Source organism: Schistocerca gregaria, chromosome 2 (genome assembly GCF_023897955.1).
Source record: "Schistocerca gregaria isolate iqSchGreg1 chromosome 2, iqSchGreg1.2, whole genome shotgun sequence".
NCBI classification, from domain to species: Eukaryota; Metazoa; Arthropoda; class Insecta; order Orthoptera; family Acrididae; genus Schistocerca; species Schistocerca gregaria.
Genome location: NC_064921.1, coordinates 561,500,530 through 561,528,266, shown reverse-complemented (window position 1 = coordinate 561,528,266; position 27,737 = coordinate 561,500,530). Strand labels below are relative to the sequence as shown.

Below are 27,737 nucleotides of genomic sequence, written 5' to 3'. Positions count from 1 at the left end.
TCAGGCTTCTGATATCATGGTAAATTCAATTCACAGTAACATTTCACTACATTATAAAATATAAAATTATGGGAGCCATTTTGTATGCATATTTACGGCTATTTCTTCCACACTATACATGCAAACAGAAAAGATTGTCATGAATTCAGTTCCCAGTAAAAACCAATTTCATTGATTGTATTCTGTGAAATGCTGCTTGTAATGAAGAATGAACATTGGAGATAATATTGTTTCACGAATTACCTAGAAAATGTTAGCTGCTGAGATAATACAAATTATTTCCTCTGACAGTGCACATGTAGGACGATTACAGAAAATATGTAACATGATGAAAACAGTTTATGCACACACTTGAGTGTAATAGACATATTATTTACTCATATTTGGTTGGTTTTATAGTTAGAGGGATCATACTAACATTTGTGTGTATTTCTTTTACATCTATACAAAGACTTCAGGTAGGCAGCATGATTCTGTGGCAGATGAAGTTCTGGCATATAGTGTAGTGAACTGTTAGGAAGAAATTACCAAAGAACACACAGAAGATTCAAAATTTGGACAAGACTCTGGAGCAGATGATGTAGCTACTATTTCTACAGTTTCAAACAGAACTACAATAACTTCCAGTCCTTTGGGAAATGTCTTCCTCCTGAGGGCATAAGTTTACTGTTGAAGTTGACATTCCTCATTTCCCAAAGATTTTTTCAGCCTTTTTCAATACTGATCTTGTGCTGATTCATTGACACGAATTACTACCATCCCATAATTGAAGGTGGACTTGGGAACACACATACACTGAGCAGTTTTATTGATTACTATTTCAAAGAATACACACAGACATGTACTTCATTGTAATGCTGGATAACTTTTTTTGTTTCTTGAAGGGTTAAAAACCACATGCTAAATTTCAGCACTGATACAGACTGGAAAAAAACTAATGAAATTTGCTGGCTTGGTGCTCGCAACTAAGACATGCATACCCCTTCATATTGGTAGCTGGACTTAAGGCGAGTTAGTGCGCATGATCTGGGATGTGCATCTGTCTTTTTATCACTGCAGCACTCATTGTAGAAGTACTCCAATTCATGGCAGTTAAAAACAGGAATCTAATATTTTTTAAAATTTCTAATAAGGGTTTGGAACACCAATATTGTGATTATAGATGGAGTTTTAGCAACTATTATGTAGAGTTCAATAACACTATGTGGGGAAACATGAATATTTTTCTGCTTTCTATGGACAATGGATGCCAACTGATGCCATCGAAAGAAAACATGGATGAAAGATTGTGTGAAGTCCAAAACAGGGATTAAAGTTTAAAAATGAACACTTAAATAGTGCAAGACATCTGGTTATAAGCAATTGAATACTGGTTATTGCAAACTGCAGACCCACCGATGGAACTTAGCATGCCACATTTGACTATCAACTATGTTCAAAAGAAAACTCATGAACAATTTCATCAAAGAAAAAGCAGTTAAGTTTTGTTTGACTGAAACTAGTAAGAAATAACTCTCTTTCTCCAAGTTAGATTATTCACTTCAAGAAATCACACAAAATTCTGTCTATAAAAGTAAATAAACATTTAAAGCATTGTGTGTGTATATATATCATATTCTTTTTTCATTAGTGACAAGGAGTGTTAACATGTTGGGAATCGTGTATTTATTTGTGTTTGCTCCTTAGCAACATTGAAAGATAAGGAAGAAGTATAAGTTGTATTTCTCTATGAATATTTTTGATTGCTTTCAGTGCTAGTGCCACAAAATAATGGGAAGTAGTGAGAACAGAACATCAGATCACAGAATGTGAGAATTCAGGGCTGTATAACAGGAAGTTTTAAATGCAGAAATCTTGAAAAAAAATGACACATTTTGCTTTTTTAGTAGTTTCCAGTTTTTGCCAGCAGTTCAATTCTGCACACAGAATTTTTACAAAGTTAATTAACAGTGGAAAGGAAATCATAAAACATTTCAACATGACAAGTTTGAATACTCCATTGTCAGTATTAAATATAATCATATCAAGTAACCAAAAAGTAAGAACTGGAGTTCAAATTGTGGCAGAGGTAGGATACATATAGCCTTACACAGGACACAAAAACAAAAAAGGAAAGAAGATGGACAAAGGCACATATACAAAGAAAGGACAATATAACATAATATACACACAGAGTCATAATTATAACCAATTCCAACTGGACCAATCAGTCTTGCACTTGTATTATTATGTAAAGTTTTTGTAATTCTCTGAAATTTCTGTTAGCTTTCTGTCTAACAGTTATGTAAATAATTAAATTAGAATACACTACATTTTAGTTATCATTGTTGTTTAATTGCCAAAATCATACACTGGGGTGTCCAAACACTTCACGTCAGTCCTAATGAACTAAAGTCAAAATAATACCAAGTGTATTTTTTTAAAATTTTACATCCATTTCATTATTGTCTGATTTCATGTTACCCCCCAGGAGACGCCACCAGTACGAAACACTGTCCTTGTGGGCGAGGGGTTTGTGTGATCCAATCAAGTGGAGGGCTATACCGGTGGTAGTGTAACTACCAGCACGGCCTCCCAAGCCAGACAGGTCTCCATAGAGGATCCAGACAAAGTGTGTCTCACAACGTCCCATCTAGTGTCCTGTCCTGTCCTGTCCTGTTCTGTCCTATTCTATTCTGTCCCATCTTATACACTCCCTTCCTTTCTGTTCCTCCCTGTGATTGTGTGGCAGCAGACACAGTCCCCTAATGTGGACAGTGGAAGATCATTGGAAACCAGGACAGCATTGATGCACACAGGACTTACTGTGAATGGATGGATAGCATTCTGTAGTCATGGTGAAGACAAGCTATCTAAAGGGTAAGGCCCTGAAATAAAACCTTGGCAGGTGTCTAGGCCATGAGGTGGCAGCCCCACCAGGACACTCGGGGGCTGTGGGCTGATAACCTGCACCAACAAAAAAACACATATCACAGAAACTAAAAAGAGAAACAGCTGGATGGATCTGAAGACCTTTGGCCTGAAAAGGAAAACCCGTATTGGTTTTTGGAATGTAAGGACATTGAGAGAGGCAGAGAGGCTAAGACAGATTGAAAAAGAGACAGAGAACTATCGACTAGATATATTGGGACTAAGTGAAATAAGGTGGACAGAATCTGGGGAATTCCAAACACAAAATGGTGAAGTGCTGCTGAATGCGGGTCAGACAGCTGAGGGAGCAAGGCATATGAATGGTGTAGGGCTCTTACTATCTAAAAGCAGCAAGAAGAGCTTAGTGGAGTGGGAATCAGTCTCAGAATAGATAATAACCGCACCCTTTAAAATTCAATGCTATGCATCTACTGAAACAGCTAAAGGAGAATTAAAAGATGCATTTTATACAGAGCTTAACAGAGTCCTTAGGCAAACAAATTCTAGGGACATAAAAATTTTAACAGGTGACTTGAGCGCAAAAGTTGGTTCAGAAAAAGAAGGGCTTGAACATATCATGGGTGTGCAATGCATGGGGATCAGGAATGTAAATGGTCAACTGTTGATAGAAATGTGCCCTGAACATGACCTAGTCATTGGAGGCACATTGTTTCCACATTGTAGCTGCCATAATATAAAGTGGGTCTCTCCAGACCATGTTACTGAAAATCAAATTGCCCACATAGTCATAAGCCACAAGTTCTGACACTCTGTGTTAGATGCCAGAAATAGAAGAGGAACAGATGTTGGAAGTGACCACCACCTAGTTTTGGCGGAATTCAGACTGACATTAGTGGCAAATAGAACCAAGCTCAATCACAGATGCGAGAAAATAGATGTGGCAAGGTTAAAAGACCAACAGATCAAAGAAACATTTGCCCTTGAACTACAAAATAGATTCCAGGTCCTCTCTGGAGAAAACTTTATGGAAGAGGGAATTGAAACATGTTGGCAAAAAATCAAAGACAGTTATTTAGATGTGGGAGGAAAAAATCTCATGATTTAAGCCACATCAAAGGAAGGAATGGATCTCCGATGCTACATGGAATGAAATCAGCCCCAGAAAAGAAATAAAACTTAAGTTAAATCTTCGTAAGACAAGAGCGCAGAAGAGCGATGCGCATAAAGAATACACGGACGCGAACAAAAAAGTGGAAATATGGCTACTTAGAGAAAAAAGGAAATGGGTAGATAAGCAAGCAAAATTAGCAGAAGAGGCAGCAAGACAAGGAAATATGAAAGAGTTCTACAATATAACCAAACAGTTGTCAATGAAGAACTTCAGATATGAAGGACCAGTTAAGAACAAGGATGGGGTGATGCTTACAACTCAAAAGGCACAGCTACGGAGATGGGAGGAACACTTACTTCAAGGAACTGCTAAATTGTGAAGACAACCAAGAGGAACAGGTAAGTGATGTTCCAGAGGAAGTCGAAGAAGATAAAGATATAAATTTGCAGTGCCCCACAATGGACGAAATTAGGATGGCTTTGAAAACACTAAAGAATACAATGGCTCCAGGCCTAGACAACATAGCACCGGAGTTCTTAAAAACTGATACTGAAAGTACTGTTAAAATGCTCCAGCCCTTGATGAAGCATATTTGTCTTGAAGAGAAATCTGGAAAAATGGATTGGTGGTAAAGCTCCCAAAAAAGGGAAATTTGTCAGACTGTAACAACTGGCGTAGTATTTCATTGTTGTCAGTGCCCAGTAAGGTCCTCACCAGAATTATTTTAAACAGAATTAAAGAGTCTATTGAAATGAGACTGTGTAAGGAACATGCCAGTTTTAGGGCACAACACAGTTGTGTTGATATTATTAACACTCTTAGGATTATTTTCGAGCAAAGAAAAGAATTCCAAGCAACCACGCACCTGGCATTCACTGATTTTCAAAAGGCCTTTAATTCCATGAAACAAAGTGCTCTGGCAGGTGTTGCGGAAGTATGGCTCACCACAGAAGATCTTAAACATCATAAAATATCTATATGATGGCTACAAATGTTGCGTACTCCACAAGAGAAATATCACAGAAACCATAAAAGTAACAACTGAAATCCGGCAGGGTTGCATTTTATCACCAACACTTTTCCTACTTGTTCTAGACTCAGTTATGAGAAGAGCCACAGCAGGCAGGACACGAGGAATTCAGTGGGAGATCCATGATCGTCTGGAGGATTCGGATTTTGCAGACGACATAGTTTTATTAGCTCAAAGGCAGACTTTTTTTTTATTTTTATTTTTTTATTTTTTATTTTTATTTAATCGTGTGGCTAGGGCCCCCCGTCAGGCAGACCGTTCGATGGGTGCTGATCTTTCAATTTGATGCCACTTCTGCAACCTGCAGTCGATGAGGATGATAGGGCGATCATGAGGACAACACAACACCCAGTCCCTGGGCGGAGAAAATTCCCCGACCCAGCCGGGAATTGAACCAGTGCCCAGAGGATTGACAGTCCGTCACGCTGACCATTCAGCTACCGGGCAACGCTGACTGATATGCAAGCGAAATTAAATTGGCTGAAAGAAGAAGTAGAAAATGGCGGCCTGAAGATAAATACAGGCAAAACAAAGGAAATGAGAGTAAATACAGGGAACATGGAAGTGCCACTGTTAATAGGGGAGCAGCAGGTGGAGACTGTCAACTCATTCCTGTATCTGGGTAGAATAGTGACAGAAGATGTGGAGCTGGAGATGACGTGAAAAACTGCATTAAAAAGGCAAAAGCTGCCTTCATACAATTGTATCCAATATGGAAAAACAGAAATATCATGTACAAAACAAAAATCCGTATTTTTAATACAAATGTGAAGGCTGTCCAGTACGCCAGTGATAGCTGCAAAATGGATAAAAAGATAACATCCAAGTTACAAAGCTTCAAAAACAGATGTCTTCGACGCATCATGAATACCTGGTGGCCAGAAACAATATGTAATGAGGAGCTCTGGCAAATAACAAACCAGATACCTATATAAGACCAGATATGAGAGAGAAAGTGGGGCACACCTTGAGAAAACCAAATGGAGCAATCGCGAAAAAAGCTTTGGAATGGTATCCCCAGGGAACAAGGAAGAGAGGAAGACCTAGGGGCACATGGAAGAGGACAGTGGAAAGGGAAGCAAAAAGAGTGGGCAAGACCTGGGCAGAATTGAGGCAAACGGCCAAAGACAGAGACTGATGGCGAGTTCTCCTGGATGTCCTATGCCCCCATAGGGGGCAAAGGAATTAAGTCAAGAAGTCATTTCACGTTTATTAAGTGAACCAACTGCTGTCTAATACCACTATTCTAGCTGTTTTCTAAGTGAAATACAACTCTTGGAGTAACCTTCCTTTCCGCTACTGTACAATAACAAATAAATCTGCAGTATGTGTATGTATGAAGAAAATGACAAATGAATACACAGATTATTTGAAGAAGATGAAGTAGAAGAAATGTAGAATAAGGCAAAGGCAGATTCAGAATCATCTGATGAGAGAGTAAACTGGAACATAAAACTGATAAAGACTGGGATGGTGAGCATAAGGAAATAAGCTTTGAAAATAATAATTTCTACTTGGGAAAATGAAACAGATGAAGAAACCTCCATGAAAAAAATATAGGAATGCAAACTTAAAATACTATTATTCATCTACCAGAATTGTGCAATCAATCTTAGAGTGCTTACTTTTGTTTTTTGAAGAATGCTTACTTTTGTTGTTTGATGAAGGTAAGTTTGTAAAAAATTATGTGTGTATAACAATGTGAACATAAGAAGTATTCTGGGGAATTTTTCCAGGAAATGAACTTCCAATGAGACAGATGTTGCTGAAATTAAGGATTCTAGTGGGTTACCTATTTTTGCCAGTTTCCACCATTCTGGACATCTGAATTCAAGGAACTGTGGGACACAGATGGTTTTGCAATTGAGATATTTCACACTACACTGTTTTCCTAGGCATATAGTTTGACGACTTTCAAAGCAGCCACAAGAGAAACAAAACAGATAATATTAGGAAAATATTTTAGCTGTGCCAGGCAAACTTTACCTAAAACTACACAATGTGTTAATATAATGCAGTGGATGAACAGTTAGTCATTTTCAAAGGAAAGTATAGTTTTCTCAGTAAATACTAAGTAGGATAGCAAAGTATGATCTGAAAATTCTAGTGCCCTATGATGCCAGGACTTTGTACGCCCTTACCATGGAGATATATGTCAGAAAACAGCCAGACGGGCCACACAAAGTTTCAAACTTGCTGCAAGATGTAGTAACTTACCTGAGCAAGGCAACTGAAGGTGCTTGCCATAAAATAATGGCAGACAAATGGTTTTACTTGTTGCAGCTTGTCTAATTTACCAAAGAAGAACAAGAATGTGATACTTTTTAGAATGTGTTATTTTCATCCATGCACTTGGATAATAAAGGAGATGATAGCAAAGAAGAGGAAAAAAGGCCTTGAGATTATCACAATGTACAATTCCACAAAAACAGGAGTTGATACATTGGATGAAATATGCAGCACCTAGTCCATGTCAAGAAAACCAAGACACTGGCCCTGTGCAATATTTTCCATTTCCTGGATATTTCTGGAATAAATGCTCAAATAATATTTTCCAGATATTATGAGATCAATAATATGACTAGAAAATTGTTCCTACGAGAACAAGGAGTTCAGATAACACAGCCAGTTACACACGAGAGAGCAGCAGCAGCAACAACAACAACAACAACAACAACATGCTACCATATCCATCAAACAATAAGTGATAAAGATGACAACAAAATAAGACGAAAACCATGGGTCACAACAGAAAAACCAGGCCTTCCAAACAGAAATGTGGCCAATATAAAGAACAAGAAGGGAAGGTGTGAAAACAAAAAGTCTCGGTGCAAAGTGCATAAAGAAATGTGTCCAAGTCATACAGTTACAATATGTAGTAATTGTTTCAATAAAGAAAATGTTTTGCATTTATAATTAAACATAAAATAATTAGAAAATATTGAAATTTGACAGAACTAATAGATGTAAAGGGTGGTCAGAGACAGTTTGAAAAGCTTGTAAGAGGATGTAGGTTAGGCAGAGAAATAATTGTTAAGAAAAAAAATTTATATGTTGCACTGTTTTTGTATTAATTAGCACTGAAGTTAGCTAATCAGGCCATTACAAGTGCAAATTCAAGCCGCCCCACAGAGACAGTTTCATCAAATGCATTCTTTGTTTTCTAAAACCAAAACTAGACATCGAATGGCAGTAAGGACTGAACCCGAGCTGACAGCTGAGCAGTCTCAGGCACAATCATCTACACTAGGAAATAACTGACACCATACTGTATCTGGTGGGCCACTTGAATTTGCGCACACAATGGCTCGATTGGCTAACTTCAATTGTAATTAACTCAGAAATGGAATCACAGTGGTAATTTCATCTTAACAATTATTTCTCAGCATACCCTGTAACACCCTTACAAGCTTTTGACAGGTTCTGAACAACCTCTATATCACTCGAACGTGGAAAGAAAGAAATATAGCTACTTTTGATTACTGTTTGTTGTGTTAACAATTAGATTAATATTACCAATGCACAGAAAGTGTCTAAACACGTGGAAGAATTTATGAATTCAATATCATAAAATTACAACATTGATGTTTTGTTCTATAACATTATTTAGATTCTTAACCCTTGGGGTGTTTCCAATGTCCCTCATCAGTACTAACAATATAATGCAACATGCCAGTCTATAAAGGTTAAATAGAGTTTTTGCTTGGCCAGCTTTTGCCCACTTTAAATATTTGTTGACTATAGGTTGGGCCATATCTTTGAGAGCACGACTGTCTTCAACTTCAGAAATAATAGTAGACTTCTTGTGGTTAGCAGTATGTTTACTGACACCAAAATATCTTGCATGTCCAATTTGACATTTCGTGAATAACAGAATGTGATTTTTATTTTGTTTGTACCATAAAAATGTTTGTCTCTTTCAATCATAATTTTTGTTTAAATTATCATATGCATGATGCATTTTGGAAAACACTTGCCTTTTTCACTAGTTTTTTTTTTAATTATATTGCTAGCTGTACCAACCACGCTCTGCTGTGACTCGGTCTGCTTAAATGGAAAAGAGAGAAAAGAGAAAGATGATGTTTCTAATATGTATGGGAATTCGATATATGTCCTAATTCCCTTCCCTCCCATCTCTGTCCATCTGCCCATCTTCCCTTCTTTGTCCATCACTTTCTCTTTCCCCTCTTTTTAACCATCTTATCCTCCCTCTTTCTCTCCATCTTCTCCTGCACCCACCCTTTCTCAGTTCATCATCTCCTCTCCCCCTTTCTCTGTCCACCCTCTCCTCTCCCCCTTTCTCTGTCCACCCTCTCCTTGCCCCCCCCCCCCCCCCCCCCCCACTCACCATCGCCTCCTGTCCCCTCTCTGTCCATGTTCTTCTTCTCGTTTTCTATGTCCATTTCTTCCCATCCATCTGCCTATCTCTTCTTCCCCTCTTTCTGACCTTAAGCCTTGTTTATTGTCACTGTAAATTCAGATTCTGCTGTAGTATTCTTATCATAAACTAATAAGCCATAACACAGCTTTTGAGTTTGCTAACCATGTTTCACTACATATATTACAAACATAAATATATTTTTTAAAAATAGGTATCTAAAAACATGCCCATATTAGAATTGAATGATGCATCACAATTTCAAACTAATCAGTCACTAACTCTTGAAGATTAACAATTATGAACACTCCAACATTTACATGCCATTTCAGTAGGTGTAGAAAACCATGTGAGTATTCAAATGCAATGTTGTGTCAAAATTTCAAAGAAATCCAAGAACAACTTTTGGAGGTTTGAGATTCTGAAGAGAAGAATGTCTATGTTTGCACTTATATAGAAACAATGTTGCACATATAACGCATAATTTTCTATAAATTTTATAATAGGGAAACACTGTTACAAAAAAGTCTCAAAAAGTTATATTTACAGCTATCTAAAAACATTTCTGTATTAGAATACAACTCGGTGTCAAAATTTCCTGCAATCAGTCAAAAACCTACAGAGACACACGATTTTGAACAAACGGACATTTACATTTTTATTTATATAAATGACGAGTTGGATAACATACTGTGTCATGCTGCATTCTTATTCCAAAAATTTACAGTTACTAATGTTTCAGGTCCCACAGATAATGGGAAACATGAAAGAATTTTTACTTCACACTATCTGCAGAGACAAGGAATAACAACAAATGTTTGCTTGTTTGTGTCAAAATTAAATTTCCAGAATGATGCAGAAGATCACATGCAGCAAGAATTATGTTTAACTCGTCACAGTTTAATGAAAAACACAATTTATGTTATAATTATCTATTCAAACAATTCAAGGGCATCATACATAATATAACAAATTGTGATTGGTTGAGGAAAATCTTTTGTTGTTAAAATGAAACTATTATTTTCAGTCACAGGTTTTGAGAACAAGTTTATAATAGAAAAAACAGAGAGACTGGGTTGTGCTTCGTTGATTATTTCAAGGCAACACCTGTGATGCTAGATCACAGGACTACAAGACGCAGTGCATCCAAATTTGGGCAACAATTTTTATTTCTTCTTGCCCTGATCGTGTAAAAAAGGTCATTTATTGCCAGTGTCACTTGGATCAGCCTTCATACATTTAGAACTTTGTGTTGACAAAAAACTGTTGACAATTTTGTTAGGTTTTGTCGACAAGTCTGTGCATGAAATACACGTATGAGTAGAATGTAGATGTACATTCTACAAATATGTGTATTTTATACACAAACTTGACAGCATGAGTGATCTACAAATGTAAATACTTCACATCCTAATGATTATGCAAGTGATTAACATGATTCTATTACTTCACAAATATAACTGATGAAAAATCAACCAAAAATCTTGGAAACCAACTATTGACCAAATGGATAAATCCATAGTAAGGCCATTTATTCTATTGTTAGTGTGGCCTGTCCATTTATGTAAAATAAAACTTCCAGACATGTTGGCAATTTCATGAAAAAATAAACTTTAATTTGTAAATTGTTTCACATTCATTCCTTAGAAGCAAATATATCCATAAAGAGGGACATATCAAAAGGAATTTAAAGACCATCCTCTTATGGCTGTTAAACCGCGATCAAAGAAAATATTTACTAAACATGAGAATTTCTTAAAATTATGTTCATTAATATATAGGCTTTTACTGTAACTACTGTTGTTTAACTGGCATGCAAAACTGACACATTATCATATGATATTGCAGTGCCTGTGCTATTCCAAACTATGATACAATGTTCCTTTGGACATGCATACACATACGAAGGAACAGGCACTCCACCAACTACTGTCATGAAATACATGAAATGTATTCACAGTTACCTGAATGGACAACCATCAGTTGTATAATGGAATGATGATAATGAAAATTTTTGCCGGGCCGAAGGAACATTGCATCGTAATTCAGAATAACACAGACACTACAGTATCGTACTTCTCCGCTGACACTGGGCAAGCAACTTTCTAGTAAAACATCTCCCCTGTACAGGAATATACATAATGGATGTACGAGTACACATTACATCACAGTAGATTTTTCTTTCACACGAGTTCTTACATGGAGAACTTTTTCAGATGGTTTATAAACAGAGGCAACTGATGTGTCTCAGCTTTACAGAGATTAACTCAACACTAAATTCTCAACTGTGTAAAAGGTACTGACTCCAGAAAGATGACACTTCCATATTGATGATATTGCCAGACTCAGAGAAGTTTTCTGTTTGTGCTAAAACTGTGTGACAGTGCTTCTGTGATAGATAACATGACTTTGATGTTTGTTAGAATGGCCATTAGAATCGGCTAACCACATCATGAGTGCTTTTGGATTGCCAGGATTTGCTGGTGCAACAACAGTTTTCAGGAGGAGTCTGAGGTCTATTTACATAAAAAATAATACGAGGGTCGGTCAAAAAGTAATGCCTCCCATTTTTTTTCTACTTAAAAAAATTAAGTTAAGTGAAAAATTTGAATTTGGCGCCATTCCTCAAACCTTCTTCTGCAATCCACTGCAGTAGTAACTTTCTGTGTCAACAGGTGGCAGCACAGCAGAAGTTTGTAAGATGGCCGACATCGATGTTCGTTTGAGACAGCGTTGTGTGATTGAATTCTTGAATGGAGAAGGTGAAACGCCCATACACATTCATGAAAGACTGAAGAAGGTGTATGGTGTTGTGACAGTGGATGTCAGCACTGTTAGACGATGGGTTCGTCGTTGTAAGGAAGCTGAAGGGCAAACACCGTTGACTGACGAAAAGCGGAGCGGCAGGCCGGTGAGTGCAGTGACTCCACACAACATTCAGCAAGTTGATGACATCATTCGTGGTGACCGTCGGGTGACTGCAGATGAAGTGTGTCGCATTATTTCTCTTAGTAAAGGCAGTGTGATCACGATTATTAAACAATTGGGGTACTCAAAAGTTTGTGCACGGTGGGTTCCAAGAATGTTAACCGATCAGAATAAAGAGGCAAGGAAAACAATAGCCTCCCAACACTTGCAGCTCATCCCCCATACAGCCCTGACCTGGCACCATCAGACTTCCATCTGTTCGGGCCACTAAAAGAAGCTCATTGTGGGATTCATTTTGAAGATGAGGAGGCCCTCAAAACATCCGTGCGTCAATGGCTTAGGAAGCAGAGCTGTGATTTTTACCGTGCTGGGATACATGCCCTTGTTCAAAGATGGACCAAAACTGTAGAGATGGGCGGAGATTACATTGAAAAATGACAAAATGATCATCAATGTTGTGGTTTTCAACCTATGTAATTGCATTTAAATTTCCTGACAATTAAACGTAGAAAAAAAAATAGGAGGCATTACTTTTTGACTGACCCTCGTAAAGCAGATATTTCTTGTTTCCATTACAAAAATGTATCTTCCTTCATAGGTAAGCAAAGGATGAGTAATAGAAAGAATCAAGTCAAGAAATTTACGACGGGAATATGATGATACACATGAATTGGAAATCAAATGATAACATACAAAAGAGACACTTCAACATTTTCATTCTCTTCTGTGCAATATTTTCCTCTTCACCCTGAATTGTTTTGGGCATATCATCTTTCCAGTCCTACATAAATTTTCAGTTGTGTTCTCTTGTCTTTCATTCCAAGCTTGGGTTCAATTAAGTTAATATTGATCTCATGACAGGTTAAAAGGTAATTTCATTTTTCTAATAAAAATAATTTCAAACAAAAGGTGTAACTGTGAATTATGCCAGACAACCGATGCTCCAAGTGTGATAAGCATTATCTTAGAAAAAGGGGGAGGGGGGGGGGGGAGAAAAAACAGAACAAAAAAGGAATTACATGCTTCATAACAACAAGAAGCAAATGCTGATTATCTTCATAGGTTCAAGTTAGCATTCACAATATTTCCCAACACACTGAAACCCTACAGTGTTATTCTCAATGCAGAAACTTACATTATGTAAGTCTGAATTTTGACAAATGACATTTTTAAGGGCTATTAATTGCTTACAATGGCCAAACAACAACAACTATGATGTAGGCTGCCGCCGCTGTCCAGACTGACTGACTCACTCACTCACTCACTCACTCACTGTCAGTACAATCGCAGAGTGGGCTCAGTTCACATCACAGGATATGACAGTTCATAGCAACCAGATTGGTAGCTATAGCAAGACTAGCAGTGAGATTACCGATATTGTCTGCAAGAGTACTACTACTGATGAGCTTGTACCACAACAAATTGAGTTAAGGTAAATATTCAAATAAAAAGTTAAGGTAAATATTCACGTAAATAAAAAACCATATTAATTCATGTGCGCATTTGTGTTGTAGAAAGAGGATACCAACCACCCATAACAACATCATCTCCATTGCTTCCTTGCTGTACAAGACTACACAAATACATATCCTTCAAATAAATTTCCATTAATTATGGACAAAAAAGGTCAATGATATGGAGAAAAAATCTAATATTTATGTGGTAACTTGCTTGTGAGTGCGTTTGCTGCCACCTGGCGAGTAAAACTGTTCTATCTATATCTGACAATGTTTTCATTATGAAGAACTAATTTTCTTGACGCCCTTAAATGGTGCAGTAAGTTTCTGCTGTTGCTCCATCTTTTCCAAGCAGTTTCACTTCAACCTACATCAGGCAGCTTCAGATATTTGGTGTTTTAACAAAAACATCAAATCTCTGAGAAGCTGTCCAGAACAACTCTAGATAAAACATCTGATAAGAGGTGTAGATCTTTGATTAATAGTACAGTAAAATTATTTAACATCACATGTACAGTTTCATTCCTCTCTATATCCATAAAAAAATAGTAACACTAAATAAAAAAAGTGGCAGAGGGGGCAGGATCAACGCCAATGGACATTAGGAATACAGTATATTTAACATTGTAACTGTAACATTGTGTCACTTATTTTCTTATTCACTTCTAATGGGTATTACAATTTTTGGACTAAGGTCCTCAAATCTGTCATTTACATTAGCTTAATAATAGTAAAGCAGTAATAATGAAGTACAACACCAAATGATTACATGACAAACTGTCCAAAAGAGGCAGACAATCACTAGCAAACAAGGATATGGTAAACGGTGTTGTTGCTGTCTTCAGTCCTGAGACTGGTTTGATGCAGCTCTCCATGCTACTCTATCCTGTGCAAGCTTCTTCATCTCCCAGTACCTACTGCAACCTACATCCTTCTGAATCAGCTTAGTGTATTCATCTCTTGGTCTCCCTCTATGATTTTTACCCTCCACGCTGCCCTCCAATGCTAAATTTGTGATCCCTTGATGCCTCAAAACATGTCCTACTAACCGATCCCTTCTTCCAGTCAAGTTGTGCCACAAGCTTCTCTTCTCCCCAATCCTATTCAATACCTCCTCATTAGTTACGTGATCTATCCACCTTATCTTCAGCATTCTTCTGTAGCACCGCATTTCGAAAGCTTCTATTCTCTTCTTGTCCAAACTAGTTATCGTCCATGTTTCACTTCCATACATAGCTACACTCCATACAAATACTTTTAGAAAAGACTTCCTGACCCTTAAATCTATACTCGATGTTAACAAATTTCTCTTCTTCAGAAACGCTTTCCTTGCCATTGCCAGTCTACATTTTATATCCTCTCTACTTCGACCATCGTCAGTTATTTTGCTCCCCAAATAGCAAAACTCCTTTACTACTTTAAGTGTCTCATTTCCTAATCTAATTCCCTCAGCATCACCCGATTTAATTTGACTACATTCCATTATCCTCGTTTTGCTTTTGTTGATGTTCATCTTATATCCTCCTTTCAAGACACTGTCCATTCCGTTCAACTGCTCTTCCAAGTCCTTTGCCGTCTCTGACAGAATTACAATGTCATCGGCGAAACTCAAAGTTTTTACTTCTTCTCCATGAATTTTAATACCTACTCCAAATTTTTCTTTTGTTTCCTTTACTGCTTGCTCAATATACAGATTGAATAACATCGGGGAGAGGCTACAACACTGTTTCACTCCTTTCCCAACCACTGCTTCCCTTTCATGCCCTTTGACTCTTATTACTGCCATCTGGTTTCTGTACAAATTGTAAACAGTCTTTCGCTCCCTGTATTTTACCCCTGCCACTTTCAGAATTTGAAAGAGAGTATTCCAGCCAACATTGTCAAAAGCTTTCTCTAAGTCTACAAATGCTAGAAACGTAGGTTTGCCTTTTCTTAATCTTTCTTCTAAGATAAGTCGTAAGGTCAGTATTGCTTCACGTGTTCCAACATTTCTACGGAATCCAAACTGATCCTCCCCAAGGTCCGCATCTACCAGTTTTCCATTCGTCTGTAAAGAATTCGCGTTAGTATTTTGCAGCTGTGACTTATTAAACTGATAGTTCGGTAATTTTCACATCTGTCAGCACCTGCTTCCTTTGGGATTGGAATTATTATATTCTTCTTGAAGTGTGAGGGTATTTCGCCTGTCTCATATATCTTGCTTACCAGCTGGTAGAGTTTTGTCATGACTGGCTCTCCCAAGGCCGTCAGTAGTTCTAATGGAATGTTGTCTACTCCAGGTGCCTTGTTTCGACTCAGGTCTTTCAGTGCTCTGTCAAACTCTTCACGCAGTATCGTATCTCCCATTTCGTCTTCATCTACATCCTCTTCCATTTCCATATTATTGTCCTCAAGTACATCGCCCTTGTATAAACCTTCTATATACTACTTCCACCTATCTGCCTTCCCTTCTTTGCTTAGAACTGGGTTGCCATCTGAGCTCTTGATATTCATACACGTGGTTCTCTTCTCTCCAAAGGTCTCTTTAATTTTCCTGTAGGCAGTATCTATCTTACCCCTAGTGAGATAAGCTTCTACATCCCTACATTTGTCCTCTAGCCATCCATGCTTAGCCATTTTACACTTCCTGTTGATCTCATTTTTGAGACGTTTGTATTCCTTTTTGCCTGCTTCATTTACTGCATTTTTATATTTTCTCCTTTCATCAGTTAAATTCAGTATTTCTTCTGTTACCCAAGGATTTCTAGCAGCCCTCGTCTTTTTACCTACTTGATCCTCTGCTGCCTTCACTACTTCATCCCTCAGAGCTACCCATTCTTCTACTACTGTGTTTCTTTCCCCCATTCCTGTCAATTGTTCCCTTATTCTTTCCTTGAAACTCTGTACAATCTCTGGTTCTTTTTCAGCTTATCCAGATCCAATGTCCTTAAATTCCCACCTTTTTGCAGTTTCTTCAGTTTTAACCTACAGGTCATAACCAATAGATTGTGGTCAGAGTCCACATCTGCCCCTGGAAATGTCATACAATTTAAAACCTGATTCCTAAATCTCTGTCTTACCATTATATAATGTATCTGATACGTGTTATGATACAAAAATAAGTATGCCTATAAACAATATTATGGAAAGGATTTACTGCTATTCACCCTAAAGATGATATGCTGAGTTGTAGAAAGGCATAACGAAAATACTTACATATTGAGCTTTCGGCCAAAGCTGGGGCAGCTGGCAGTAGCAGTCATATGTGGGTGAGTTGTGCTTGCTTATGTGAATGACTGTGTGTTTCCTGTGTGTTTTCTTTCTGAAGAAGGCTTTGGTTGAAAGCTTTTTGTTGTGCCCGTCTACAACTCAATGCATCATCTTTATGGTAAGTAGCATTCTGTTCTTTTCATAATATTGTTGATATTCCAACCTGGACTTTTCATGGTTTGATTAAGCCTATAAACAGTACTTCCACTCTCAAAAAGCAGACAGGGTCTCAACATGGGCTTACCTCACCAATGAAAAATGTGACTACTGTCTATCTGTCTCTCACCTTCATGCAATGGTCCTGGCCTCCAGTTACAACACGACCTCCTTCACAGTCCAAAGCAGTGATTGGTTGCCTGTGAGCACGAGCTTGAACTAAACGTGAACAGCGAACTTCCTCCTCAGTTACAGCTTCGCTTTCATTTTTCTGTCCCGTATTTCCATGCGCACTGCCACTGGATCCAATAAACTTCATATCAGCTGCAGAGCCAGCACTTCCTGTTCGTATATGTGCTGCAAAAGTAATTGGGGAAAAGCTCATATTTCTCTGTATTAAAATCACAAAGAATCATCATTAGGAAAGGAAAGGCTGAGATCTACCATTACCTTGCAACCCCCCACCCCCAAGTAAAACTGTGGGTTACTGTCCATACATTTTTTTCCCCTCTGATCTAGCATGTGTCCATTGCTAATGTTAACAATCATGTGAAATATAACAAGGTATTCAAGACAGGTAATATTCAACAGAACCAATGGATGCCATAGTTAAATGAAATATTTTACAATAACTATTTCCATTTAAACTGTACCCCTGGTCAGGACCAAAACATCGATCTTTGTTGCACTCATTTCTGACACTACTTCAACTAAATCAATAATGCACTTTTCAATATCACATTGTAAATGCAATTTCCGGAGCTGCTAAATGTATCCTCTCTCTCTCTCTCTTGTGTCAGTTTCAAGTTCTTTAGTTCCCTGGCGCATCTTGTTTCAATCTCTCTCCATCCAACTTTTTCCTTTACTGTCGCAAGTAGCTCAAGTGTAACCAGTCTGAAGTCCCCCCCCCCCCCCCCCCCCCCCCCCAAGGATATACCATTCTCTTATTTCTACTTAGTCTCAAGATTCGTGAAAGTATCAGATCATCTTACAGATGCAGCACCAAAGCCCAAGAAAAATTAAAACAGAATGAAAAGGAATTTGAACCATGTTTTTCACAAATGCAAGTCCAGCACATATGACACTGCCCCACCTTTATCGGTATAGGGAAATGAGAATTAAGAAACAAAATAAATAAAGAGCCTGACTCCAAGAATGCCTCAATCATTCCGGTCTGAAATGGCTGTTCTTAGAAAATAGACTGTTCAGCACCAAAATACAATGGGTGGTGAGTAACAGAATATTTCGCATACAGAAAGGAAAGCACAGGAAATAATCTCAGAAATTGCATTTCATTCCTAAACTGAGAAAGTTGTTATACACTTGTGTCAACAATTCTCCAGTAACTAACAATCTTTGCATTACTTCTTCAAATCTTTACTCTTTGATTATTCCTTCTGATATTGCTCTTACATAGTATGGATGCATGTAAAAATTTTAATAGACACAAAAATTCAGTCCTACTTACTGCGCCGAAAATTGGTGAATCCCCAACCATCAAGTGCAAGGGGACGTTTGCCACTTTTCCCAAAAGTTTCAAGTTCCAGAAAATCTAGAGTTCCATTCAAACGAGCAGCTACCACCCGATTCCCAATTACTTTTACAGCTGTGACTGCCACTCCACTGCCATCATCAAACAGACACTGAAAAATTGAATACAATTTTACAAAAAATACTGCACAAAGTTATGATGTACTATAATTTTCTTTTTTTATTTTCTTAACAACACTGCGTGTTTTTAAACTACAGTACTTGGAAAAATGAGAAACCGCAAAGTTTCAGAAAGGACGAAAACAAAACTGTTCCTCTGTGTTCTCAGGTCCTCAGTAACGACATCCTTAGAAATAGCAACATATTCGGAAGAAACTACCAGATATTTATGACAACAAAGATATAAATTTCACAGCTGTGCTACTAGGACGATGATTAAAAATGTCGTACCACAAGACAGGGTTAGTAAACAAAAAAGGTAGAAAAGAAAATAGTCTGAAAATGAATAAAACCATTTCTTTTTGCTTATTTGATTTCTCCTAAAGTTATCAAAATGCAGACAATCAATAAAGGAAATAAATTTAGAATATGATAATGTTAACTTTCTGGCAGATACTTTTTTTTGTCAATAAAACACTTTTTTAATTTTGATTCGTCAGCATATGTTAAAAGGTAATTTTTCTGAAGGAGCCTATTAGTAAAAAGAGGGTCGTCTTACACTCAGGGTCTTCTTATACTCAAGTAAATATGGTGTATGTTCCATGGGGACAAAAGACACCCATGAGTATTGCTGCATATACAGGAAAACAACTCCATCTTTATTTAGTATTCGTACCTTAAATGCACCAGTATTGGCCTCCCAAAACTCCAGTCTCCCATCAGCACAACCAGCAGCCACCAAGTTGTCCCGGCAATCTAGGCACCAGACAGGAGGTGGAGGCCGAGACGACACTGTTGATGGACTGGCTGAATGGGGTGATACTGGAGATGGAGGCTCTGCCGACGGCAGTGTTCGATGGAGGGTGGAACCCGGAATTGGTGTTGGAGTAGACAAGGGAGGACGGAATGAACAGTTTTCTTGTGAAACTGGGAAATCTGTTGTACGTTCAGTTTTTTGGCGTTGCTGAGAAATAAACTCTTCAAACAGCAAACGGTACCTGAAAGAAAGAAAAAAAGAAAAAAAAAAGTTATTCACATTTTGTCTGTAAATAATACAGTTACAGAGTTGTTAATATTAATTGATGTGCTGCTATCAACATTGAAATCTTTCTACCAAGTGAACAAATCGTTATACAATGACAAAATTCTGGATATTATTCCACTTTCATCACTGACAGTCTTTAAATATTTGTTACAGTACAACTAAGAATGCACTATACACAATGGCTACTTTCACCTATAAGCAGTACTTCTTTTCCTTGTGCCCTTGTTCCGCATCACTGCATGGTTAACATCATTATTAATGGATATAGTATGGATAGTTTAAGAGGTGGTCAGACACTCTTCCTGTTGTCACCCCATTATCCCCGGGACAGAATATGTTTGCATGCAGTGTTAAGTCATGTGAAAGTGGGCAAAAAATTTCTAAATGTTTGAAAATCATGTAACTAAAGTGGGATCTTGATACCAGCTATTATTCACCAAGTGGGATGTGGGAAAAACCACATACAGGCTGGTTGGCACACTGACCATCACCATCGATCCGCCAGGTGGATTTGATCTAGGACCAGCGCACATCTCTGTTCCGCAAGCAGGGCTTTGACATGCATGGCTATCCAGGTGGGTTTCATCTATAGGCATTACAATAAATGTGAAGTACACTATGCACCAATAATACAGCACATTTAACAATTATTACTTCTTGCAAACACTGTCAATCATTTTCTACTATCCAGGATTCTATTAAATATCACATTTCTGTAAAGTAAAACAATAGAATCATAAACTAGCTAAAATAATTGTAAATGCAAACGAATTGCAGGTGAAGTAGGCTGGGCTTTTTTTGTCGTTTTAAAATTCTACTTTATCTGCAAATGTTGCAGACTATATTTTCATCTTGGCGGCATAAACCAGGTAATTAAATGTATTTGGGTACATACAACTTTGCTCATAGATACTTTTTACATACTGATGGCTAATAGGTATGCCAGACACCCGTTACTACTACAATAACTTCCTCTTTTTTAGCATATTACCACAGCAATAGAAACCTGTATATTAAAAGTAAAATGATTAGGACAGCCATTGATTTGAATCTTTGTTGTCTATCAAGAAGCTGGTATTCTGAATAGTCCCATAAATACTGTTTCATTCAAATGCAGTAGAAAAGAAACTTCCACATGGGAAAAATATATTAAAAACAAAGATTCCAAGACTTACCAAGCGGGAAAGCGCCGGTAGGTAGGCACAATGAATAAAACACACAAACACACATACAGAATTTTGAGCTTTCACAACCGGCGGCTGCTTCGTCAGGAAAGAGGGAAGGAAAAGGAAAGATGTGGGTTTTAAGGGAGAGGGTAAGGAGTCATTCCAATCCCGGGAGTGGAAAGATTTACCTTAGGGGGAAAAAAGGATAGGTACACACACACACACACACACACACACACACACACACACACACACACACACACACACACACACATATATCCATACATACACTGACACAAGCAGATATCATGCAATATGAATATATTTCCTTCATTTTGATAATCAAAATGTCTATAACTGAAGTTTTGTTTGATTGCACATTTGATTCATTGTTCAACTCTGCTCATTAATAGCTGAAACTCAACAACATTTTCCATCTTGCAACATTTTAAATCTTATTTTTGTGACTGTCAACTGATGAATGGCGCAACTATACAGTGAGTGATTACTTCTATTCCTTGCATTATTTGTATTTCACGTAGGACATTCTAACACATACAATACGTTCTCCTTGGGACAGCAATTAACCGTTTAACATAAAAAGCTGTACATAATTTTAATGCTATAATTCTTACTAAATAGTGAATATTCTTGACATTCTATCAACATGTACAGTTCTAGAGAACTATTACTACAAACAACAAGCAATGTGAAGGATGAATCTCTCATGAATTTGCTTCTAGCTGATACACAGAAAGTAACGGGTAGATTTGACAATTATATCAAGATATCAAGCAAAACTTAATGAAGCTGTATTTACATGAGACTGAAACCTCCCTTCCATAATTCTTGTTCTTACCTCTCTCCATAGTCAAAACCAGTTCTGGGATCTGGAGGTGCCACTACGGAAAGCTGCTGATGAGAAGCAGATGTGAAGTTTGCAGATATAGCATGTCTCAAATCAGGAAAGGATGGTAACACCTGATTTCCTGGCAATGGTGTGATAACAGAAGAAGGCTCATCACCACGTGAGGGTGGAGAACCACTTTCATAGTCAGAATGGGTACCCTCCTCTGAACATGAACGGAGTATTGGTGGGTGTGAGAAGAACCTGCACACAATTAAGGAAATGTATTAAACAGAAAGTTTGACATGGTCACCACTCCCAAAGTATAACCCATAATGTTTCACATCTTACTTTTTTTGTTCCCTCTACAGACAAAAATAGCAAGAAACTTTCTTTTCATAGTGTGGTTGCTCACAGTAGATGCAGCAGGAAAACAGACCAATGTCAAAAGATTTCAATAAGTAAAAAATCCAACTGAGAGCTGGTTTGGGACTCCCAAAAATCTCAACATTTCACTCATTTTCCAACACTTATCATAAAAAAAGCTACTAATGTGCTAATTTTTGCCAAAGTGCTCATCTACTTAATAATCAAGCCACCACTCAACAGAAATACTTAGATCATACAACAAACATTCTTTTCGCACATAAAGCTTCCCATTTCATACTGCAGTGGGAGAAGAAAAAAAATACATTAACTTTTCACAACTTTTTGGCAGCTTATTCATTAGGAGAAAGAAAGATTATAGTGATTAGGAAAAGCATGATAAAATTAAAACAGTGGGAAATAAATGGACAGATTTTAAACACTTCTTTGTACAGAAATACTTTTACAAGCCCATACATAACCATATCAGCCCATCCCCATTCACTGTTATACAGTATCTGGTAAAAGGCAAGTCTATTTACCATCAACAGAAAGGATTTTAGTGCAGTTATAAAATAAATAAAAAAATTATGTTTCGGATACTGGTACAGCTATATTCCAGGGCAGCAAACATCATTCTGTGTCCCAAATAACTGTCATCTAGCTGGAACGGTTCATAACCATGTTTATACTTATTAGTTTTCAATTTTCCATACAGATTTAGCATCCTCTATCTTCAATCATTCAAGCAAAATCTACTGTTTATGAAAATATCTCTTTTACCCTTAACATCGACTACAAAAATACACATGAAATAACTTAAACTGATATTAATCCACACAGCTGCATTTTTACTTTCTCGTGATGACAAATATTTTACCCATTACATCAGACAGCAACAAAATGAGTTATTTGGACCATGTTCTACAGTATACCTCACAAGAGCAAATTTTGCGTCTACAATTTCTACACAATACTAGAATCAATGTCATTTTCTGCAGCACAAAAATCACCAGGGAAGAAAAAACAATCAGTGAATGGGGGAGGGGGGTGTTATGTAAATTAAATCAGAAGATTGAAAAACAACACAACAAATACACAATCATTATAGATTTTATTATAACAGGAAAAGAAAATGAGCACAGTAAGGAGTACAAATAGCCAACTCACCTTGCTCTGTCTGTGAAGGCAAGCAACTCTCCCGAAAGCCCATCCCAAGAACGCAGTTCCCCACCAAAGCAGCAGCTGACTATAATGCCACCATCAGCAACAATCCATTCTACCTGCTGAGTATGACCCTCCAGTGCAAGAGGCACAGATTCCCTCAAGACTACCTACAACATAACACAGATATTTCGTCACAACAAATTAAATTTTCATTCAAAGAAAGAAAGGGAAATGGAGATGATGAGCAACCATGGAGCATGTCTCTAAGGCAGGAAACATACAGAGCACTGTTTGCCCTTTTCATAGCAAAAAATGATTGAATGAACTCAGATACTGTGCTAGTATTTCGCTATGGATTGTTCTTACTGTTGAATTCAGAAAATTTCTAATGACAACTAGCTACTATGATTTCCTTATGAAAGATTAAAATACTTTAAAATATTTTGTTGGCCCTGCTGTCTGCCATGTTGGATGACATTGAAACATTTGCTCAAAATAGCTACAAACATTAACACTTCCGAAAAGGATGAGAAAAATATTGCAGTGTTTATGTAAATAGCGCTAAGTTACCAAATGTTGTCTCTGAAGCTTCCACACTATTCTGGTGGAGTTCCTGCTCACCACTTTCAGGGGATAATGTTGACTGCCAATAATGAACATGTGCTTTTTGAAAATATTGTAATGTTCATGGAATTCAACTAGGTGCAATGTCCAATGCCCACTAGTATTATGAATAATATACTCAATACGTTCATCTAGTGAATGCATTTAATGCAGTTACATCAGCTTACCAAATTTTTTACCTAATGCAAATGGTTTATTAGAATGATCGCTGCTGTCTAAATGAGAGTTTCGGAGGAATTTTACATGTAGCTGACAGTTCATAAATTTACATAAGCTTTCTTTCAACAGAAAGAGGTAAGTTGTACACTAAACCATACAAAGTAAGGATTAACTGCTGCACATAAGGACTTTCATCAAAGAAGTATGATGTGGGCACTGAATCTACCCAACAGTGGGGTAGCATAAAGCAGAAATGTAAATGCAAATAATATGAACCCACCACAAGATTTGAAACACTGTCCACAACAACATGTTGAGATTTCATATAGCAGGATGTTCTTATCTGTATTTCTTAAGCTATGTATAAAAAAGAAACTGACATACAAGATAGTTATAATTAAAAGCTACAATAAAAATAGCAGATCTCCACCATAAATTCAAGCCTTGCATTAACTTTCTTTTTTGTCATCAACAACACGTCAACCAATGCAGTACCTTGCAGTAGCAAATATTATTATTATTCTTCCCTTTATCTCTCATCCACCTGCTCCTTTCAACAAATGTGAACACGCATTTCCAAAGTAATTTACACCAGATTTTCACTATTACCTGTGTGTCACCTTCATTAGCTGCCCCACTTCCTTCTCCACTCCAACCAGCACGCCACTCTGCATAATTACGGGAACAGACACAGCGATAGAGCACAGCAGTGGTGTAAGCAATCACAGCTACACTCACAGCACAAAGAACTGCAGTTAAAAACAGCTCTGTAGGTGACTGGGGCACCAAAGGTGCTGACGACTGGTGAGATGCTGAGCTTGCAGGTCCATCTAAAACATCAAACATAATTCATTATTTTGGTTAAAAAGATTTATTAGTTATCCTTTAATTCAGCACATTCTTGAAATATAAAATACTGCATTTTGCACAACATGACAGCTGCTATCAAAATAAATAACAAAATTTGTGGAAGGCATGTTTAACATTTATACATGTCTGGTCTACAAAGTAGTGAAGTACCTCCTCATCATAGTCAGGCCATAATGTTAACTGCCAATAATGTAGATAAGCTCCATGAAAATTTTGCAATGTTTAGGGCATTCAACTATGTGCACTGTCCAATGCCCACCAGTAATATGAACAAAATTCCCAATAAATGCATTTAATGCAGTTAAATCAGCTTACCAAATTAACATACAGTATGCAGTTTAATGCCTAAAGCATGTATTGCAAAACAAGTAATATATGTAATTTATAAACTGTAGTACGAATGTACAGTGAAATATATGCAAATACGTCAGTTATTACAAAACAACCAGAGTTTTTTAAAAAAGTAAGAAGAAAGTGGGATAAAATACTATCCTCTTACTGAGAATGCAGAAAAAGCAGACACACAATTGCTTAGTTCACACTCATTTTGGATTCTGCATCACAAAACAATTCCCGTGCTTTCAAATGCAGTAAGAAGTTTTCCAGGATTTTCTAGTTTTTAAGAAATAACAGAAAATAAGAGTTCCAAATTTTCTTATTCCTATACAATGGTTTCAGCTCAATGGTTAAAAATTAATACTATGTGTTATGTCACTTACATAAAATTTGGTAACAAACAACAAATGCTTTAATGTATTTTTACTTCCACAGCCTGCTTTTTTACTTACTACGCAAGCTAACAGTGTGTGACATCTGTATTTATAATATTATCATCATCATCTTTTGCTGGTTCTTTGTGAAGCATCACAAGCAATCAGGCCAGTCTTACCGATCTTGGGTGACAGATTTGCAAGATCTGAGACATCGTTGTGATTTCACCTGTGTCAACTCATCTTGCAAAACCTCATATGCTGATTTCCTGGTCCAATTGGCTCCCGATCCAGATGTTCGTACTGCAGCCCTCAAGCTAGACGATCCTTCCTTGGACGACATACTGAAAATAGCGCACTCTTTCAAGATCTCGCAAACAGCAAATGAATGTCACATGGCCCGCACACAGGTTGCACAGGGACAGAATTCTCGGAAGTCCTCTTCTCGGTGGTGGTGTCGCGATTCATCTCTTTCATCAGACATGTCGAATGACCTCTGAGCAGCCAGTCCAGCCATGTAGGCACAAACAGCTGGGACTGCCTTCTTGTCCTGACTGTTTTGTGACACACCAATGTGCAGACTCCCCTGATCACTGCACCCATTGTAGAAATGATGGACATCTCTGAACTGACTGTCATCAGGCATCAGGCACCAGGTCAGTCAAACACCACTCCTAGCTTGCATCACAAGAGGGTGCATGAATTTCAGGTCATGGTTCTATAGGTCAGTCCTTGCACCCCCAAGTTGTTTACTGCTCTCACAATTGCATATCAGGACATTGGTTTCCGGTATGGTGATAGTTCTTTTTCCCTCACAAGTCAATTAACTACTAAAACTACATACAAAATGGTTATATCGCCACTAATGTTGTGTGCTGTCAACAGTCATTCTGCTGGCAACATTGTCAACATGGATGCTTTCTCACTGTTTGGGCTGTCTTGGACACAGTCCCCTTCCTGGAATGTGATGACCTTTGTGCCTCTTTCACATCTCTGTTTGAGTCTGGGCTGGGGTGTGCCACCAATTTTGAGGCACACATTTCTTGGTGTCTAGATACGGTGTCCCATTTCTGTCGAACTTGTCCTCTTCCAGTCTCCTTATGAGCGGACGTTAATCTTGAACTCTATCGCCTTCACGACACTGGGGGTCATAGAACCGCTCAGAACTAGTGATTGGGCCACACCCTAGATCGTGATCCAGAAGCCAAATGGCTCCCTCCATCTTTGTGGAGATTTTAAGTTGACGATCAGTGCCCAAGCTCTGGTGAGATACCTGGAAGAGTTAACCACATCCATCCCAGCTTGTACCAAATTACCTTGATGACTTAATGGTTATGGATATTACACTACATGCCAAGACCACCTGCATAACCTACAACCTATGTACCCACTTTGCTATGTTGTGAGATGCAGGGCTCAAGTGCCGCCTACATCAATGCCAGTTTTTTTTTCCCGGAACAAGTGGATTAGCTTGGCCATTTGCTCACTAGATAGCGGACTCAGCCCACTGCCCTCTGGGTTTCCAGAGTGGACGGTCCAAAGGCTCCAGCATTGGACTCTTTTCCTTAACTCCTAAAATTACACCATCAAGTACCAGGCTACTGCACAACATGCAAACGTGGACGCATCTCACGTTTACCTGCAGGGCCAGACCTGGGGTTGACCAAATGGAGATTTCTGGTTTTCACACTGACATGGAAGGACCACACACTTTGAATGGCTTTCCCATTACCGCTACTCACTTTGTGGTGTACATGTGCCGTGATCCTATTTTGTGGCGTCATTCACTATATACTCCATGGGTGAACCAATTATTTGTCGAAGTCAGCTGATCCCGAGCTCAGGCTTGTACCTGCCTCTCTCATAGCTTGTCCATAGTCTCCAATGTGTTCCTGCTTGATGCATAGGCAGGTACCTACCACGTTGTCATCTTGGCTACCTTATGCACTCATA

General features: G+C 37.9%; 1 protein-coding gene across 5 annotated transcripts in view; it reads right to left on the bottom strand.

The window, feature by feature from the left end:
- LOC126332472 (sterol regulatory element-binding protein cleavage-activating protein) overlaps positions 1-27,737 on the bottom strand; it is a 298,242-nt gene that overhangs the window by 74,741 nt on the left and 195,764 nt on the right. For all 5 annotated transcript variants that reach the window (XM_049996613.1, XM_049996609.1, XM_049996612.1 and 2 more), the window contains exons 14-19: positions 24,814-25,034; positions 23,425-23,588; positions 21,901-22,152; positions 19,507-19,828; positions 18,649-18,823; positions 17,311-17,537 (exon numbers count right to left, since the gene is read on the bottom strand). In XM_049996613.1, the coding sequence (XP_049852570.1) occupies positions 17,311-17,537; positions 18,649-18,823; positions 19,507-19,828; positions 21,901-22,152; positions 23,425-23,588; positions 24,814-25,034 (1,361 nt within the window). The remainder of the gene's footprint in view (positions 1-17,310; positions 17,538-18,648; positions 18,824-19,506; positions 19,829-21,900; positions 22,153-23,424; positions 23,589-24,813; positions 25,035-27,737) is intronic.